The 19212-nt window shown below is 40.4% G+C and overlaps 1 protein-coding gene across 1 annotated transcript in view; it reads left to right on the top strand.

The window, feature by feature from the left end:
- Positions 1 to 19212, top strand: part of ANO2 (anoctamin 2) — a 373778-nt gene that overhangs the window by 332317 nt on the left and 22249 nt on the right. The window contains exons 20-22 of the mRNA XM_082255012.1: positions 10407 to 10559; positions 12496 to 12548; positions 16394 to 16575. Coding sequence (XP_082111138.1) covers positions 10407 to 10559; positions 12496 to 12548; positions 16394 to 16575 — 388 coding nt within the window. The remainder of the gene's footprint in view (positions 1 to 10406; positions 10560 to 12495; positions 12549 to 16393; positions 16576 to 19212) is intronic.

The raw sequence follows: 19212 nt of genomic DNA on the forward strand, positions 1-19212 counted from the left end.
GCCTCCTCAAACTTACGCTGCATGGGCTCCCTGATTCTGCAAAGCCTGCAAAAGGACCAGAGGATTTATGTTATCAAGGAGAGGAATCATTACTGGTTAGCAACCCTTCTTGATCCATGTTACAAGGGTAAAGTTGCAGAGCTCATCCCACCTTCACAGAGGGAGCAGAGGAGGAAACATCTTGAGAAAAAAATTGTGTAACACCTTTCCAGACACTAGGAGGTTAACGTTCTCTGGACGTGTTTCTGAGGCCTTTAAACAATTCTTCATTCCCAGCGCCTAGGGTTGTTAGGTTTAAGCAACCACCGACAGCTTCCCCATCATATGGTGCAGGATTATCTAGGGGCAAGAGCAGACTTGAAGACATTTCCAACTGAGCATCCACTGAGTTACTGGGTCTTGAGGATGGACCACTGGCCAGAACTTACTCAATTTGCAATCGGGCTACAGGCCCTGCTTCCAGCATGCTTTCCGAATTAACATTCAGTGCTGTTGGAGGTTTTGTGATGGATAAAAGAGTGTGCCTGTCCACAGACTCTGTTGACCAGCTGATATTTATCAAAATGAATCAGTCCTGGATCAACAGCAGCTATCAATCCCCTTATGCTGATGTAACTGGTTGAATTTGCTAGGGGTCTGGCATTCCTTAAAGAATGCATATGCTGCCTATCCTGTTCCCGAATCTTGATTATGCTAGCTTCCAACAATGTTTTTGGTTTAGGGTACCACCAACACCCAAGGCCCAATTTTCTTCACCTGCACGAATCCTCTGGTCCTTTTGCCAGCTTTGCAGAATCAGGGAGCCCATGGTGCCTAAGTTTGAGGACGCATGCGATTCTGAGTCCTCTGGGTCACTAAGGATTACGCTGTCAGGAGTAACCTCTCCCCAGCCAAGTACAACTCCTGGGGTTTCTGGGAAATGACAACCATCCCTTGAAGACTGTTTTATGTTATCCTCTCTATTCCCTCTGCCACAATCCTCCTCTTCCTCTTGCTCCTGTGTGTTTTGTGGCCCAGTGGGAATGATATCTGCATAAAGAGGGTCTTGTGAGGAAAGGAAGTCCTCCTCTTCCTCCTGCTGTTCTGCCTCAAGTGCCCTGTCCATGATTCCACGAAGCATGTGCTCCAGCAGGAAGACTAGAGGGATACTGTCACGTGGCTCACCATCCTTGTGGCCTCCTCAAATAGTGACAGGACAGTGCATGCATCCTTTATTGGCAGCCACTGGCATGGCGAAAAGAAGCCAAACTCTCCTGAGCCTGTCCTTGAGCCATACTGACACAGGTATTCATTGATGGCCCTCTGCTGTGTGTGCAGCTGCTGCAGCATTGCCAATGTTGAGTTCCACCTGGTGGGCATGTCACAAATGAGACGGATGGTGGGCAGGTTGAATTCCCGTTGAATGTCAGATAGCCGAGCACTGGCATTGTATGATCACCACAAATGGCCACAGACTTTTTTGGCCTGCTTTAGAAAATCTTGTAAGTTACCTGTTCATGAAACACTGCACTACCAGATTCCGGACATGTGCCAAGCATGGAACATGTGTCAAGTGTCCCTGTCCGAGGGTGGAGAGAAGGTTGGTGCCATTGTTGCATACAACCATTCCTGGCTCAAGCTGCCGTGGCGTCAACCACCTCTCAGCCTGTCCCTGCATAGCTGACAGAATCTCTACCCCAGTGTGGCTCCGGTCCCCTAGACAGGCCAACTGAGGCACTGCATGGCCTCTTTTAGCCTGACTGCTTGCGTAGACCCTTGACCTCTTAGGAAGCACTGCTGGTTCAGGCACTATTAAGCAAATTGGTGCTGTATGACAAGTACATGCGATTTGAATTTTGTATTGCATTTTTTAACAGCAGGGCCCGTACCTGTGCCCAGCAAGAGTAACTGTGAGGGGTTGCGGTGTTTAGGCACCACCAACACCCAAGGCCCAATTTTTCTGCACCTGTCTGACAAGTACATGTGATTTGAATTTTGTATCACATTTTTAACAGCAGGGCCCGTTCCTGCGCCCAGCAAGAGTAACCTCAAGGGGTTGCCGTGTTCAGGCACCAACAACACCTAAGGCCCAATTTTTCTGTACCTGTATGACAAGTACATGCAATTTCAATTTTGTATGGAATTTTGAACAGCAGGGCCGTTCCTGCGTCCAGCAAGAGTAACTGCGAGGGGTTCCGTTATTAAGGCACCACCAACACCCAAGGCCCAATTTTTCTGCACCTGTATGACAAGTACATGCGATTTTAATTTTGTATGGAGGTTTTAACAGCAGAGCTCGTTCCTGCGCCTTTTCTTTTTTATAAAATTGGCATACCAGATACAAATCCATACCAGACCCATGGGACTGGGTTTTTTTTTATCTGTATTGCTGGGAGCCGACAATACATTACAGCCGCGAGCAAGTTTAAATGACATTTTTTCCTTTAGAAATGTCAGTATTGCTGCAGCAGGCTACATACATTGCACAAATGTGTGATTTTACAGGCACATTAAGGGGACCCCACAGGCACAATATTTTTAATTTTTATTGTTTTACTTTAAACATCATTAAAATCAATGCTCCTTTAAAAACAATTGTTTTAAACATTTTTTTTTTGCATTGGTACATGTCCCCCAGGGCAGTACCCGGACCCCCATACACTTTTTTTGGGGCAATAACTTGCATTAAAGGCTTTTAAATGAGGACTTTTGATTTTTCATTTTTCAGTTCTCATAGACATCAATGGAGCTTGAATGTTCTAACAAACTTTTCCCCTGTTCGTGGTGTTTTGGTACGAAATAAACCGAGGGGTGTTTGGCCCATCACTAACTGATATGGGTAAAGGTTCCAGTCACTATAGATGTCTATGGTTATCTAAGAAGAACACCACTTCTTATGGTTCATTCAGAGTTATCCAAGTGATGTTGGGCATAGTCCACTGTGGCAGAGGTTCGTTCTTTGACTACAACGTGTGATAATCATTCTATAATTTCTAGGTCTATTTCCTTTGGTAATGAGATTTGCCTGATCACAGTAGTGCCATGTGTATATATTCATCCCAATGAAGTTGCAGCGGGAGTCTCCATCGTCTGTCATCTTTATCAAATGGACTTTTGCATGAACTTATTCTTATATTATTAAGCGCTGCATAATACTTGTAAATATACTTTAAAGTATAACTAAAGGCAAAGCTTACTTAGTAAAGTGGGATTTGAACATCTGTGATTTTTTACTGCGATCCCATTAAGGAGATTCTCAATCTCTATTTGTCATATATACCATTATCATTGAAAGTAAAAGTAGGAGAAAATTCCAAATTCTGGGTTGTCCCCAGGACTGTTAAAAAAGGGGATTTTTTCCAATGGGGACACTAGGTCTGGTGACCCAGGTGACAACCTGGGATTCCCTCACCTTTCAGGAAAAATCACTTCCTGATGGCTGTAGGACAGAAAAGTGAAGGGAAATCTCCCCCACATGGGAAAAAAACATGACAGGGGTCTTACTCAAAAATTAGAAAAAAAAGTTTTGCCTTTAGTACTACTTTAAGGTTTGATGCTGGATGACTTTTTTCATTTTTAGGCATAGATGTTACAATCATGATTCTACAGAAAAAATTATTTTTCGTTGACGTATGATATATTTGAAATCCTAAAACCATAACTCAACATTGGCAGTTTCAGCATATAAAAGTCTATAGGACTCATTCTGAAAATCCTTTTTTGTTCTGTTGACAGGCGGCCAAATTTCAACTTGTCAAGTGGTGCCCTTGGCATGATGAAGAGATGCCAACATCCTTAGCTCTAAAACATAGCCTTAATAAGCTCATGAAATAATCACACGGGACGCCTCGATTTTCCTGTGTGCGAAGAGATAGAGGCCAGATTAGGAAAAACACTTTTGTTAACCCAGCGAGGTTAAGATAAGTGGTTCGCATAATGTTCACAAGTGTGCTGCCTTATGCAGAAAATTCCTTTGTGTCTGCCAGCACAAGTCTATTGGTGCCACATTACATTTGATCTCACATGTTGTGCCGTTCGTGCCAAAATAATTTACTGAGGTTCTTTCGGGAAGTGATGCCAAGTTGTTTTTTTTTTTCAGGTTCCATATCAGTTGTAAAATTGTTTCTATATAGTAACTGTCATTCTGCAATGTGCTTGCCTTAACATGTTAAAATACTATTTGCTATTACTGCTGTTAATGTAGGAAAACAAAAAAGCTTGTGAAAAAAAAACTTTGAAAGTGGAGTATGTGGTTTAATTTTAAACTTTAATTTCTGAGGAAAGTTATTCTCAATGCTTTTGCTTTTCAAAAGTCCATGTTGGCTCCTGGCCTCTCCTGCTCCTCACACATCACCCTGACTGTAAAACCAAATTGTATCTGCTACATGCAAGTGAAACGTGGTATTAACACCTGATCATTAGGCTACAATTGTTCTCCACTTTTCTTTTAACATTACATTATGTTTTTTTCCAAGCATGTTTGGTCTCACATATGTTTAAAACTCTGCCAAAATCTTGCCTAGAAGCATACAATATGGGCGACAATCAACATCAGGATTTTCCACTGAAATGGAAGATTATCAAATAAATAATAAACTGCTATATAAGAATATGTCAACAACAATAGTATAGCCTTTTAGTAAAAAAAAAAAAAAAAAGAAAAAGTACTGGTTCTCTATGCAAACACTATATTACCAAAAGTAGTGAAACGCCTGCCTTTACACGCACATGAACTTGAATGGCATCCTAGTCCTAGTCCCAGTTCATAGGGTTCAATATTGAGTCAGCCCACCCTTTGCAGCTATAACAGCTTCAACTCTTCTGGGAAGGCTGTCCACAAGGTATAGGAGTGTGTTTATACTAGCGGAGACTGCGAGCCAGACCTTCTCATCCAACATCAGTGCCTGACCTCACAAATGCACTTCTGGAAGAATAGTCAAACATTCCCATATTACCATGGTAAGAAGGGATGACACCGCTCAGGCTAGTCAATGTCCACGATCCAAGAGTGGGTGCTGTACCTCGGCTCGCCACCGGGAGAAACGTAGGAGAAGAAAATGGTTCACTAACAAGTGAACAAGCACGTAGCATTCATGTGAAATGTGTCTACGGTCCTACCCTGCTGTACCCTGTACCATTCAAGTGAATAAAGGAATTGTTCTTCATTGGATCCCATGGTGGTGTGCGACCATTTTCTTCTCATACCTAAACCACGTGGACAGCCTTCCCAGAAGAGTTGAAGGTGTTATAGCTGCAAAAGGGGGGCCTACTACTAAATATCGAACAATACGGACTAAGATGCCATTAAAGTTCATGTGCGTGTAAAGGCAGGAATGCCAATACTTTTGGTATTATAGTATATGTCAGATAAGTCCATCCATCAACTTGTTCAACACCTGCCTAGAAAAAAACAATTACAAAAGGTAGTTATTTTGTTATAACATTGCTTTTTAAGCAATTTAGTGGACAGTTTTGAGAAACACGACCAGTATGGCACAATTACCTTGTGGAATTTCTAAAAAGGAAACAGCACAAATAGGAAATTATTAAGAATCATTTTCATTGGCTATCTTCTGATTTATGGCTATTTATTTATTTTTATTACCTCATGGTTTTATTTTTTTTAACACTTTTTATTAACGAATGTGCGTTTTAGTAACAATTTAAAAAAAATTCTCAACACGAGCACCATAGCAATTAAATACAGTTAAACTGACATGTATCAAGTTATTTGAAAATGTATATACAGCTTGCTTGGATCACAAAATAAAAGATATAAAGCACACGAGTCAGCGTTATTTCCCCAGGTATTAGATATCAACTTTGAGAAGTCTGATGGGCTTCTTAATTAGTGGAAGCAGTAAGGGTAGATGTACACCACACATCCCAAACCTTAATATATTTTGTTGGGGACCCTCTGTGTTCATATAGTTTTTCATATGGCAGTGTTTGATTTACCATTTTATCCATGTTCGAACAGATGGAGGATTGGGTTTGAATCCATGTGAGTGCAATGGCTTTCCTAGCCAAAAACAGCGTTTCAGTAAGACTCTATGATACCTCTGCCACTGTTCTTCATCCAGAATACCCAAGAGGCATATTCTAGGAGTACATGGAACAGGTAACGCAAAGACTGAAGACAGAAGATCTGTTACCTGTTTCCAGTAATGAGCTATGACAGGGCATACCCAAATTACATGTACAAAATCAGCTTTTTGTGTGATTACATCTTGTACAGTTAGATGTGGGTATGCGGTCAGGCCCGTCGCAACAAGGCAGGCAAACCAAGCAATTGCTTGGGGCCCCGAGCTGGCCTGGGGCCACAAGCCCGCCTCCCAGTACAACTCACCCGGGGCCGGCCGGCGAAAAGTAGTGGATGGAGGGGAGAGGCCCGGCGCTGATTCAGTGTGAGGAGGGGAGCTGGGGAGGGGCCCGGTGGCGGAGGCGCTGCTTCTGTGTGAGGTGGGGAGGGGCCCGGTAGCCGTTGCTGCTTTAGTGAGAGGAGGAGGGGCCCAGGCTAGCGCTGGATTTCCATTGCTGATGGTGTCCTGTGTGCGGGGGCGTGTCGGCGTCGCATACTGACGTGACGTCAACGTGCCCCGCCTCCATCGGGTACGACGATCCAGTACAGAACTTCAGTGGATTCCTGCGATTGTCTTCTTCAACAAGCCCTTCATCCATCCATCCATGGCAGCGGTTTCATTGTGAGTAGTTCTTGTGGCCTGAAATCCAGCTCCACTCAATGGTCTCTCCTGTGAGGAATGATGTGTACATAGATTTGCATTATCCCACACAATTTTAATAAAAATATATGATTCATATATTTTTATTAAAATTGTGTGGGATAATGCAAATGTATGTACACATCATTCCTCACAGGAGAGACCATTTTGAGTGGAGCTGGATTAGTTTCTGATGCCTTGCAATTTGCAAAGGAGTTCCCTCTTCCTCAGATCCCCTGTTTCTGTTTGATTTGTGAGTAGTTCTTGTAACATATGGCCTTTATGTGTAATCCAGCTCAACTCAATGGTCTCTCCTCTGAGGAATAATGTGTGCATTTGCATTATCCCACACAATTTTAATAAAAATATATGAATCATATATTTTTCATATATTTTTATTAAAATTGTGTGGGATAATGCAAATGTATGCACACATTATTCCTCACAGGAGAGACCATTGAGTTGAGCTGGATTTCACATAGAGGCCAAATGTTACAAGAACTACTCACAATCAAACAGAAACCACCAGGGATCGTCAGTATGCGAAGCCGACAGGCCCCCGCACACAGGACACCATGGAAATATATATATATTATACCTTTTAGCTGATAAAAAAAAAGGCTTTGCGTGTGTGCGAGGGGTCGGGGGGGCCTCCATGTCCATTTTGCTTGGGGCCCCCAAATTCCTTCAAACGGCCCTGTATGCGGTGCATAGCATGCAATCTCACCAGAGTAAGGTAAGATTGGTGTATCATGTATAGATGTGTCAGCTTATTAATAATTGCTGGAGATACTTGTAAATGAGAGGAACAAGCCTCTTCCCAATCCTCCTCAGCTAAATCTGGTATGATTTGTTGCCATTTATATTTAGTGGATTTTTGCTAATAGTGGCATTTAAAAGATAGGTATAGACTTCAGGTATGAGTCCCCCAGGACCTTGAGACTTTAATATGCCTATGAGTGGGTAATTAGAAAAATTTGAAACATTAGTCCCAAACTGAACATGCAATGCATGCCTAAATTGAAGTTATTTGTAAAGGTTTGTATGGGGAGGTCAAGTTTTCTCTGTAATTCAACAAAAGATGAAAGAACAGTGCCATTATAGATATCATCTAGGGTATTTAAATCTTTTTGTTCCCAGAAAGAGTAGTCTGTGAAATGTAGCAGATGAGGAAACATGGGATTGTGCCAAGTAGGGAGTGTAACCTCAATGTCCTTAAATCCTACAACTCGCTTAGACTACTTAGTCTTAAACTTAGACTTAGTCCACACCGCTCTAGCCAAATTCAAAATCGGCAAGCATACTTCTTCTAGAACTGTCTTTGGTGCTTCCAGAGCTATTAGCAGATTATTCAATTTAAGGGCATGCGCTAAATGTGATTCCACCACAATAGGTGAAACAGGTGACAGCCAATCAGATAAGTGTTGTAATTGTCCTGCTCAAAAATAATAGTACGTAATCTGAAGTGTCATACCAGCTTCCACGTTACGCCTTTACAAGGTGGAAAATGTAAGCTTTCTTCTATTCTGGGCCCATATAAAGGAGCTAAACAGGGTGTCCAAGGTTTTATAGTAGGACTTGGGCACTGGTACTGGCATATGGGAAGAAACATATAGATACTTCGGTAAAAGGAGGTTAATGAGGTTAGTTCTGCCTGCTACTGATAAAGGAAGTTTAGCCCACGTAATAAGTTTAGTCCTAACCACTTGCATCAGGGGGTCCATCCATATTAGTCTTTAATGCCTCAGATGAAGATAATGTAATTAATTTTCCCAAATATTTAAAAGAGGTAACAATTTTTAGAGGGGTTACAGCACCACTCTCTACAAATACCTGAGGTCGGAGAGGCATCAGAGCACACTATTGCCAATTCATTTTTAGTATGTACCGAAGAGGTCAATGATTTGCATTGTGGCACTTAATGACCCTGAGGCATCCTGTATATACAAAATGAGGTCATCTGCATACAATCCTATTACATCAGTTCTATCACCCAATATAATTTCTTTCACGAGATGAGACTACCGGAACCGCAAAGCCAAGGTCTCCATAGCCACCGCAAAAAGAAGCGGTGACAAAGGACATCCCTGCCTTGTACCCTATGAAGTGAAATGAATGTAGATAATAAGCCATTAAGCAGAAGCTGGGAGATGGGGTTTGCATATATTATAGAAACCCATTTTTGAAATTTTTCACCAAAGTCAAATTATTGCAAAGCAGTTAATAAAAAGGGCCATTCGAATGAATCGAAGGCTTTGGCAGTGCCCAAAGAGGCCAGGCACTTAATCCCTAAATTAGACAATTAGTTGTGTTCTATGAATATTCATGGGGGTAGACTTCCCAGGCATAAAGCTAGTTTGGTCCGGGTGGATAATGCTCAAAATAGCAGAATTAAAGTTGTTGTATCCTCAAAAAACCCCCCCCAAAAAAACAAACCCTGCAGGACAAAGGCATAATGAGCTAGTATGCATCGCATACTAGCTCATTATGAAATACTTACCTTAGAACGAAGCCCCGACATAGCCCGGACACTGCTGAGGCAGCCGACATCTTCGCTCAGTGTCTCTTCCGGGTTCAGCGGCTCTGGCGATGTGAATGGCCGAGGCCGCGATGACGTCTCTCCCGTGCACACTTTCCAGCAAGGAGCAAGCAAGGAGCTCAGAAGGTCCACCGGACCTTCAAAACGCATGCGTCACTGGTGTCAGCGGCTGCATGCAGGTATAGGAGATATTCATTTTACCTACAGGTAAGCCTTCTTTTAGGCTTACCTGTAGGTAAAAGTTAAAAAGCGGAGTATACTACCGCTTTAAGTTTTAGCTAGAATTTTTGTAGGTATTTTGTACCTCGTGGTTTTTTAAAGCAAAATTTTAAATACTATTCAAAAGGATCAAATATGAGCAGATGATACATAGATATATTGTAAAACCAATAATAAACATCCTGAAATAATAAATATATAAAAATATATTCTATTGAATATAGGAATTGTTTAACATGTTAAAACAATTGTAATTCTTTGTAATCAGGTTTGTTATCCAAGCACCCCTGGCAGATAGGACATCCTGGCCCTCAACCTCCTTTATAGCAGTAACATAACTCGGACAATTTCTTTCTTTCACATTCTGATTGGATAGTGAATGTGCAAAGAGATAAAAAAAAAAAGAAGCAAATGTTAAGTAGATGAATTGTAAAACCAATTGTAAACATTCTGAAACTCTAAATCCAGATTCGTTTTACACCATATTTCATTGACTGTAGGAATATTTTACCTGTAAAAATAAATGTAATTCTATGTAATTAGATTTTTTAACCAGGTACCCCTGGCAGACAGCACATTCTGGTCCTCGGCCTCCATTACAGCATCAACATAGCTTGGTCAAAATCTTACACTAAGATTCTGATTGGACAGTGAATGAGCAGCAGCACAGTGATGAAGTCCTTGCTCTGCTCACTCGGCCTGTTCCTACCGTAAGCACTGTAACTAAGCCTGATTAGCCTAGAACTGGTCTGTCCTCTCCAAGTCTGAGTCTTGTTGAACAAGGATTAATTGAGACTGGAAAAAAAAACATTCAAGTACTGACCCTAACCGTATTTTAGAAAGCATTCAATTATGTTTTTAAATGAATACATAACTGGATGGTGTGTTTTTATTTCTGCATGAAATTGATCCTTAATTGCTCTGCTTTCCTTCTGTCTTTTGTCTAGTAATCCAATTTGGCTTTGTGACTCTGTTTGTGGCATCGTTTCCTCTGGCTCCCCTCTTTGCTCTACTTAATAACATTATTGAAGTGCGGCTCGATGCAAAAAAGTTTGTAGCAGAGTTAAGAAGACCAGATGCTGTTCGCGCTAAAGATATAGGTATGTCTTGATATTACAAACACTATTGTTAAATTGGAACCTCAGACAATTTTTTACTAATTTGAATAGAGTGGACAAGGGTTGGAAGCATAGTCTGTGTTTTTTTTTTTTTTTTTTATATATATCCATTACTGAGTCCGTACTGAAGGGATTTGGCAAAGTAAGAAAGGAAGAGGTCAGAGTAAGGCAAAGTTCAACATTTCCTCTACTAATGTTCCAAAGACAACTAAAACATTTTAGATTTTCTGTCATTTTGTGTCTGAATAAAAATGATCAACAGGACAGAAAGTGATAGGAAATTTTCAGTGGGAACACAGACAGATAGAAGTTCAAACCCTTCCCATTTATCCAAAACAATAAGAAAAAAAAGTTGCAATGTTTATCACTGTGTATAGTAGTGGTGCACCAAAAGGAAGATTCTGTTGCCGAAACAGAAACCGAAAATTCAGGATGCACTTGGCCACAATCGAAACTGAATTTTAAGTTTTTAAAAAAATATATATATTTTTATAAATAATTGTATTTTATGTGGCTTTTTATTAATATCATGAATTTAAATTAATATGAATTTAATGCCAGCCATTATTGGCACCTTTTTGAAGCGGTATTAAAAATAGGGATCGACCGATTATCGGCAACACCGATATATCGGAGGCCGATATGCACTTTCCCCAAAATATCCGAATCGGCCCCTGAGGTTACCGATATTGTCGATATTTAGGGAAAGTGCTTGTACCGGGGTGATGCCTGCAGCTAAAGGCATCACCCCGATCCCAGTGTCCATAGCCGACGGTCGGCTGACGGTCGGCAGACGTTGCCCCCCCCCCCGCCGCCTTCTGCTGCTCGCCTGGGTCTCCTGTCCCACCGGGAGACACAGGCATCCTACCTCCACCGCCGCCGCTGCCGAAGAGAAGACCCGGGTCTCCAAGTAAAAAACCTGGAAATTATGTCATGAGTCATGACATCACTTCCGGGTACTCTGCGCCGAATTAAAAAAACTAACACCATTCAAAACAGCCAAACTTAGCGTTTTGAATGCTTTTCGTGCCAAGGAGGGGTTTGGGGTCTTTTAGACCCCCAGATCCCTCCACAAGAGTACCTGTAGAAATTTATTTTTTTTTAAATGTTTTTTTACATGTCCGAAAATATCGACAGATATCTGCCGATACCGATATCCGATGACCAAAATATCGGTATCGGCATTAAAAAAACTATATTGGCCGATCACTAATTAAAAATCCAGCTTGCTGTGTTTTTGGTGTATATTTGGTCAGCACCCCTATTGATGTGCACTAAAAACGCAGCAAGAGCACATCAAAAATGCACCCATGTTGTGTTTTTGATGCCTTTTTTGAGTCACATGACATAAGAAAAACACATCATAAGCACAGTAAAGCCGTGGATGTTTTCGGTAGCCATTATCCACACCTTGAAAACCCTATTTTTTTCAGCCCTGAAAACCCTATTTTTGGATGATAATTTTCGGCGGACCAAATTTTGGTGCATCACTAGTTTATAGTGACTTGGAATGGAGATCATTATTTTGTAGTGCAAGTTTTGGACACCACATTGGTACCTGTCTTGTTTTCAAGTATCAAATGTTAATAAACACATGTCCACATGTCCAATTAACTGATTCTGTTGGCAACACCTCCTGGCTTTTTATTGGCATTTCTAAGAACCAATAGAAATCAAGCAGACTTTTTGGCAAACAGTAGTGGACACACATGGGTTTATATAGAAAAACAGTACAATGGCGGTGCATTGTACTCTAATCCATAGAGAGTGAACAAAAAAAAAGGTTACTAAAATCAAATGACTGAAAGGTCAAATCCAACTGATACGGGCTTCTACATTTTGTATGCAGAATTTTACAGGTCAGGTAAGGTTCTGAGTACATAAAACCTAAGTGTATATATTTTCACTTCTATTGCAGGTATTTGGTACAATATTTTAAGTGGAATTGGAAAATTTGCAGTCATCATAAATGTGAGTATCTTGGGCTAACCGCTTTGGGCTTTTCAAAGAAAGCTTTGTAAAAATCAAGACATATATTTTAGGTTAGATATAGTATGCAGCTGCTTTATAACAAAATTCCTCCAAATTACTACAATTATTGCATGCTGTGCAGCCACTACTTGGAAAAAATACAGTGAATAATTTACAGTCACACTCTCAGCATAAGTCTGTTTAGTGGATGGAATACAGGTAAACTTTCTGGTGGCAGCCCAGTTAATGGATGAGATGCTGTCATGCCACCAGGTATCAACACCTGCTTATAAGATGGGATGCATTTACACCTCCTAGAGACAAAACCATTATTGGATGGGAATGCCGTCACACATCCTAGTGCCAGAGCACTTATTGGATGGGAGGCAGTCACGCTCCCTAATATCAGTACAGTTATTAGATGGGATGCAGTCAATGCCAGGAGAAGATCCTCTAGTACTCAAGGCAAGCAACCCTAAGTGTGCACCCCTAACACAAATTTAAACATTTGTGTGCAAAAAAGTTAGCTAGGGGAAGGGACTAAAAATTGAGTTTACTAAGTGTTCATAAGGGGCTAAAATTTTGTTTTAAAATAATTTTCTTTTTTTTTTAGTCACACATAAAATTGATTTTGTCAATGAATGATACAATGACAGCGTTTATTCCTGACTCAATGCAGAGCAGGACACGAGCTGTGAACTTGATCATTTTAGCCACAAATTTAAAAAAACAAGTGGGGTGAATGACACATTGTATTAATTATTTATGTATTAAATCATAATTAAATAACAATAACATTTTATTAATTATTATTATTAAATTATTATTTTGTTCGTTTTATAAAGGCATTTCCTGTACAAATTTCTTTTTCTTTTTTTATTGGTGCTACAAACACAAATGAACACAAATCTGATAAGCGTTCAAATGATAATAAAAAAAAAAAATCAACAAAAAATAAATATGAAAAAGGGAAGAAATGGGTGAACTAGGTAATAAAACGAATTAGGGTTTCCTACAGGGCTAAAAAAAAATTCTCTTAAGTTTTTTTGTTTATTTTTTTAATGTACACATAAAAGTAATTTATGAAGGAAAGCGGCATTTGTAATTTTCATGCATAACTGAATGTAGAGCAGTACCCAAGCTTTCAAATTGACAGCCCACTTCTACAGATTACACAAGGAGAATGCAGTTCTGAGCTCTGTGACTGCCAGGTGCAAAGAGCTCTGTATATAGGGTTGGCAGCTGTCACACTGACAGCGGTGCAAAGTCCTGCTGGTTACACAGGAAGAGCCCCAGTCTCCCAGATTAATCTGCAGGATTGAATTTCTGAATCAGCTGGAGAGATGAAGGTGCAGTAGTGGGTCTCACCGAGGTGCACCCTCCAAAATGCCTAAGGTGGGTGCTTTTTTTGCCTCTGCGTTGGCCTTGCCCCAGGCACAGGTATTGGATGGAATGCAGTCACACCCCCTAGTGGCAGCATAATGAATGGGTGGGATGCAGTCATGCCTCCTACTGTCAGCACCATTATTGGATGAGATGCAATCACTCTTCCTAAACCAGTACAGTTATTGAATGTTGCACACTCAAAACTGTCAGGACCAGAAAAGTTAATCAATAAAATTCAGCCACATCTGCGTACATCAGTAAAGTTAGGAGATGTATATTCACAGCTGCTAACAGTACAATAAATAAGAAGCAGTGACTCCTAACCAGGGACACCAATTCATCCCTGCAATTACTGACATCTATCTCTGAAACACACAGGTTCTGTGGTTTGTTAAATGCAGGTAGGGCGTGATTGAATCTAATTACACATGGAATCTAATTACACATGGAATGTAGATATGTAAAAGAGATTAGCTGGCAGGTCTGCTTCCATCATCAGCTAGTAAATGTTTTACAATAACACCTGCTAACCTCTAACCTCAGCATAGGAAGTGGTACACCTTTTAGAATCAGAGAAGATAGTGGATGAGATACAGACAGTTAATGGATTGTGCATACATATACATTCTCGCATGAATACATAAAATAATCATTACAATTATTACCTAATTCAAAATAAGTATTCAATTCATTATACATTTATATACACCGCATTTCATGTTCCCAGTGTAACAAAATTACTTTCAATTTGTAGAACAAGACACACTAATTTTTAATTTTTTTAATTCAATTTTTTTCTAGAACAAACATGAAAAATAATTTTTTCCCCATGGCTGCAAAATTTCTGGAAATTTTACATCTCTAAGCCCCCCATTGAGAAACCAGAGATGAAGACATGAAGAATATAAATAAAGGATAAATCAATGAGACAGTCAGGTGCAAATGATCATCATATTATGTGATGATAGCCAATATGCTTCAGGGGCAACATAATCTCCCTACTTCAGGGCTTTAACCACAGGATTGTAGCCTTGTCATTTCACTAAAGGTGCTTTTCCACTGCATGGTACAGCTCGGTTTGGCTCGGTTTGGCGCTTTTCCACTGCATCGTACTGCATGGTACCTGTTAGAATGGTTTGGTACGGTTTGGTACAGCGGCACTTTTCCACTACATGGTACGGCTCGGTATAGCTCGCTTAAACAGTACCACCTCGGTCGGGGTTCCAAGCGGGCCAAACCTATACCATATCCCACAATCCTTTGCATGCAGCCTTGATTGTTTGTCACTACTAGCCACTGATTGGTCAGAGAATCGTTGTAATCCCACCCACTTACTAATTTAGTGGAAAAGCAAATCGAGTCGAGTAGAGCCTATACAGTGCTGAAATGTACCGACTCGTACCACGCAGTGGAAAAGCAAACTTACCCGAGCTGGGCCAAGCAGTGCCAAGTGGAGCCAAGCTGGTACTTGCAGTGGAAAAGTGCCATAAGTAGACTTCAGTAACAGAAACAGTAAGGCATTTACAGCAAAAGCTGTAGTTTACATTGAAAATCATTCTCCTGCATTCAAGCCCTGGAGAAGAAAGATTCTGTGTTGGCTATCACCTTATAATAAGAGATTTATTAGTCCCATCTAATCTCTTTATTGATTCGTCCTTTTTAATACTTCTATTCTTCTGCATTTTATGAGGGTTCCCAATAGCAGTTAGAGGCTTGATGAGTTTTGAAATGGGCAACCACGATCCTCTCCATAGGTACATTTGGCAGCTAGAGCATTGGCCTCTGGGGCTGTTATGGGTACAGATAATTGCATGGGACACCTAGCATTGGGGGAATAGTGATAGTCGGAGCCAGCTGTATGCACTCTTCTTTCAGATAACACAATGCCAAGTGGGATGATGCTATATAAGTTCTGGTTTACAATGACTATACTTTAAATAGACTTTTTTCATAACTAAAGACCTAATTTTATTTTTTAATTATTCACGCAGTTTTGCTGTAGTTAAATTATGGTGGTGAGTGAGATGACTATCATCTTTGTCAGTATTAGTTGTCCTCTTCCACTTTGCCTTTTAGTAGCAGGCCACACCAATCTCCACCCACAGGCTGCGTGACTGCTGGAAATGTAGTTTTAGTAGATTTTGCATTTCACATGGAAGTGATGTGCAAGCGCTGCATAGTCCCACCCATTGTCTTCTTCCGTATCTGTTTGCACCCATCTTAAAAAACATTTTAGCCCAAAAAAAGGGATAAATGTTGGTTGATTTGCCTTGCTAATGCATGACCATTTTATGGACAACAAAGGACTAGAGCCTATAGATGGGCTTTATGAACAGGGTAATGTTTTGATTGAGAAGTTTATTATCAGACCCTGGCCTGTCCTGGAAAATCTGTGAACACTGAAACAAGCACATGCAAGGTTTTCTAATTCTTACCATTTCTGTCTCTCTCATGTCTAGGCATTTGTAATATCTGTGACATCAGACTTTATTCCTCGTCTCGTGTATCAGTATATGTACAGTTCAAATGGATCCATGCATGGATTCATCAATCATACCCTTTCATACTTCAATGTCAGCCATCTAAAACCCGGAACCCAGCCAGAAAACTCACAGTTTTCCCAGGATGTTGTTTTCTGCAGGTAACGACAACCAACCATTGTTTAACCCAGGAACAATAGTCTGTATTTGTGTGTTCATAGACGTTTCTGTGTCATGTTAGTGCAAGTATAGTAGCTGTGTTGTGGGCAGGTTACCAGCTTATTTTTCTGTAACAATGTGGGCTCTATACAGCAAATTCACAAACATTCCAATGTTTTTTTTTTGTTTCAGATTTTTGCAAAGAAGTGGTATTAAAAAAGGGGTATGGTATGCAGTGGCAGAGAAATCTGTTATCCTTAGATCCTTAGAGGGGTAGACTCCAGATGCTTTACTGTTTTTTGTATAACAAACCTCACATCTAGGGTTGGATTGTTTAAGTGGAATCCTAAATATTCTATATTGTCAACAGTGACTTTTTAGAGCCATGTAAGACACATTATCAAGGGGCAGAATCAGCGAACAAAGGCTTTTACCCTATGGAGTTTCTGTTTTGCTTGCCTGGTATTCTGAAAAACTTGACTCACCAGCGCGGAAGCAGTGAGGCGGTAATATCTTGCTGGTTTAACCAGCAAAATATTGACACCATAGCAATAGGTCATCTGATGCTGCTAGCAACAAGATCGCTCACATGACTTAAGCCTTAGAGTCTTTCAGCTTCTTTAAAACCACGATACATTCTATTGGATTGCAAAATGTTTTTGGCGAATTCCAAGGGTTTACAAAGTTCACTAATCATAAACTTTTGGCCAAAAAGTTTACAGGTTCCCCACCAGAAATGAGGAACAAACCAAAATGCAGTGCTTACCTTTATTTCCTGTTGTGAGGATCACAAGCACCAGTAAATTGAAGGAAAGGACAACCCAGCCTCCTTTCTAAATAAAATGGGGCTCACAACAGCCATATTGTTGATGTGTGTTGAAACTAAGAGCTGACAATCGTGTCTAGGGAGAGATAGTGTTTTTTTTTTGTTTTTTGTTTTTTACATTGGTACTCATGGTAGTGAGCCAGAGTGATTAACTCATGAAGTATAGCAAAACCAGATAATTTACCAGAGGAAAAATGTAAGATTTTAGGCTGAAGTTTATTCGGCTTTTATTTTGCCTTCTTTGGTCCCTTCCCTTCCCCTCATCAATATGCCAATAAACCTCTTATATAAAACCTTTCCAATTTTGTTCCATACCTTATTTTAGACCCAGTGATGTCCTCCTTTAGTCTTTATTTCTCTATGCAATGCAGACACATCATGACTGGTGAGAGGGCCTGGCAGGATTGAAGGAACAAAAATTGTTTGATTACTCATACCCTATTATACCATATGCAATTTTCTTTTCTTCAACCATGGGTTAAAGGAAGGAAAATAAATTGCTTGATTCCCCCATCAAACCTTCCTGCAGCGCTATTGTGTTCTCCCAGAGGACACAGTGATTATTGCTAGGGGCTATACTAGCCGCTAGCTATAATCGCAAGTAAAATCCAGCAGGCTTGTTGTACCCAAGTTGATTGATTGATCAGCCTGCCCATACATGGTTTGAAAATCAGTCACTTCCTGCTGAATCAGCTGAGATTTGAACCATGTATGGCCTCCCTAAAATAACACCATCTGGTACAATGATCAATGCTGGTGGCTATAGCTGCCGGCAGTGATTGAGCAAAAAAGCTGGTTGTACTGAAATTGATTGACGGATCTATTTCAGTACAACCAGCCTGCCCATAGATAGATCAAATTTGGCCAGTTTAAGCAGGAACTTTAAATTTCTATCTATTTATTGCTAGCTTAAGCAATGTCAGTATAGGAAATTAGCCTGCTGTACAACTCTGCAATACTGAAGTTTAAAGTTAAGCTTTATTACAACAATCTGTAGCAAAAGAGTTCTGACAGATACCTGGATTCAGAAGAGGGCTTCACCCTCCAGATCTATAGCATTACACTGTAATTTCTACAGCCTTGTCAGTCATAGTACAATAGATATTTTATTAGATCTGGAGAAAAGTGAATCCTCCATGAAAGAGCCAAACTCCTTCCAACAACTCACAGAAGTAGGCTACTTATTTATCTACAGCCAACTCAAAAACTTCCATGACTATGCTAAAAGCTGTGTGTGGTCTGAGCCTTTATGTAAAACATGATTTGGGGCAAATTGGTAGATACAGTAAGACCCCTACATACAAACCTTCAAGTTGCAAACTTTTAAAGATGTAAACATGTCTTTGCACAGTTTTTATTTTTTCGTTTAACCCAGTTCGCTGAATGAAAAAAACTGACAGATCATCTTTCCAACACAAGCAGTGTTGGTGCAGCGATCTCCCCAGGTGTGCTATTGTGTTCTGACAGGGGGACTTCCCAAGCCAGAACACACTGATTAGTGCTTGCAGCCTTTGTCTGTAAGCACTGATCTTTACTAGACTTACAAATAAGTTGGGACTTACGAATGAGCTCCTGGAATGGAACTTGTTCATAAGTAGGGGACAAACTGTATGACAAGCCAGACTTCCAGATAAGATAACAGGAATCATCCCTCAGTCATCCTGAGAATTTTAAATCACTGAAGAGCCTTTCTTTTAGGTGGAGATAGGTAAAAAAAAATAAAGCTCAACTCCCGTTAAATGTTTTTTTTAGTTGTGGTTGGCGTGGGTAAGGGTTGAAGACTCTCTCACATTTCTATTGCAATTTGTGTTCC

Source organism: Pelophylax lessonae (genome assembly GCF_965119305.1).
Source record: "Pelophylax lessonae genome assembly, chromosome: 4".
NCBI lineage: Eukaryota > Metazoa > Chordata > Amphibia > Anura > Ranidae > Pelophylax > Pelophylax lessonae.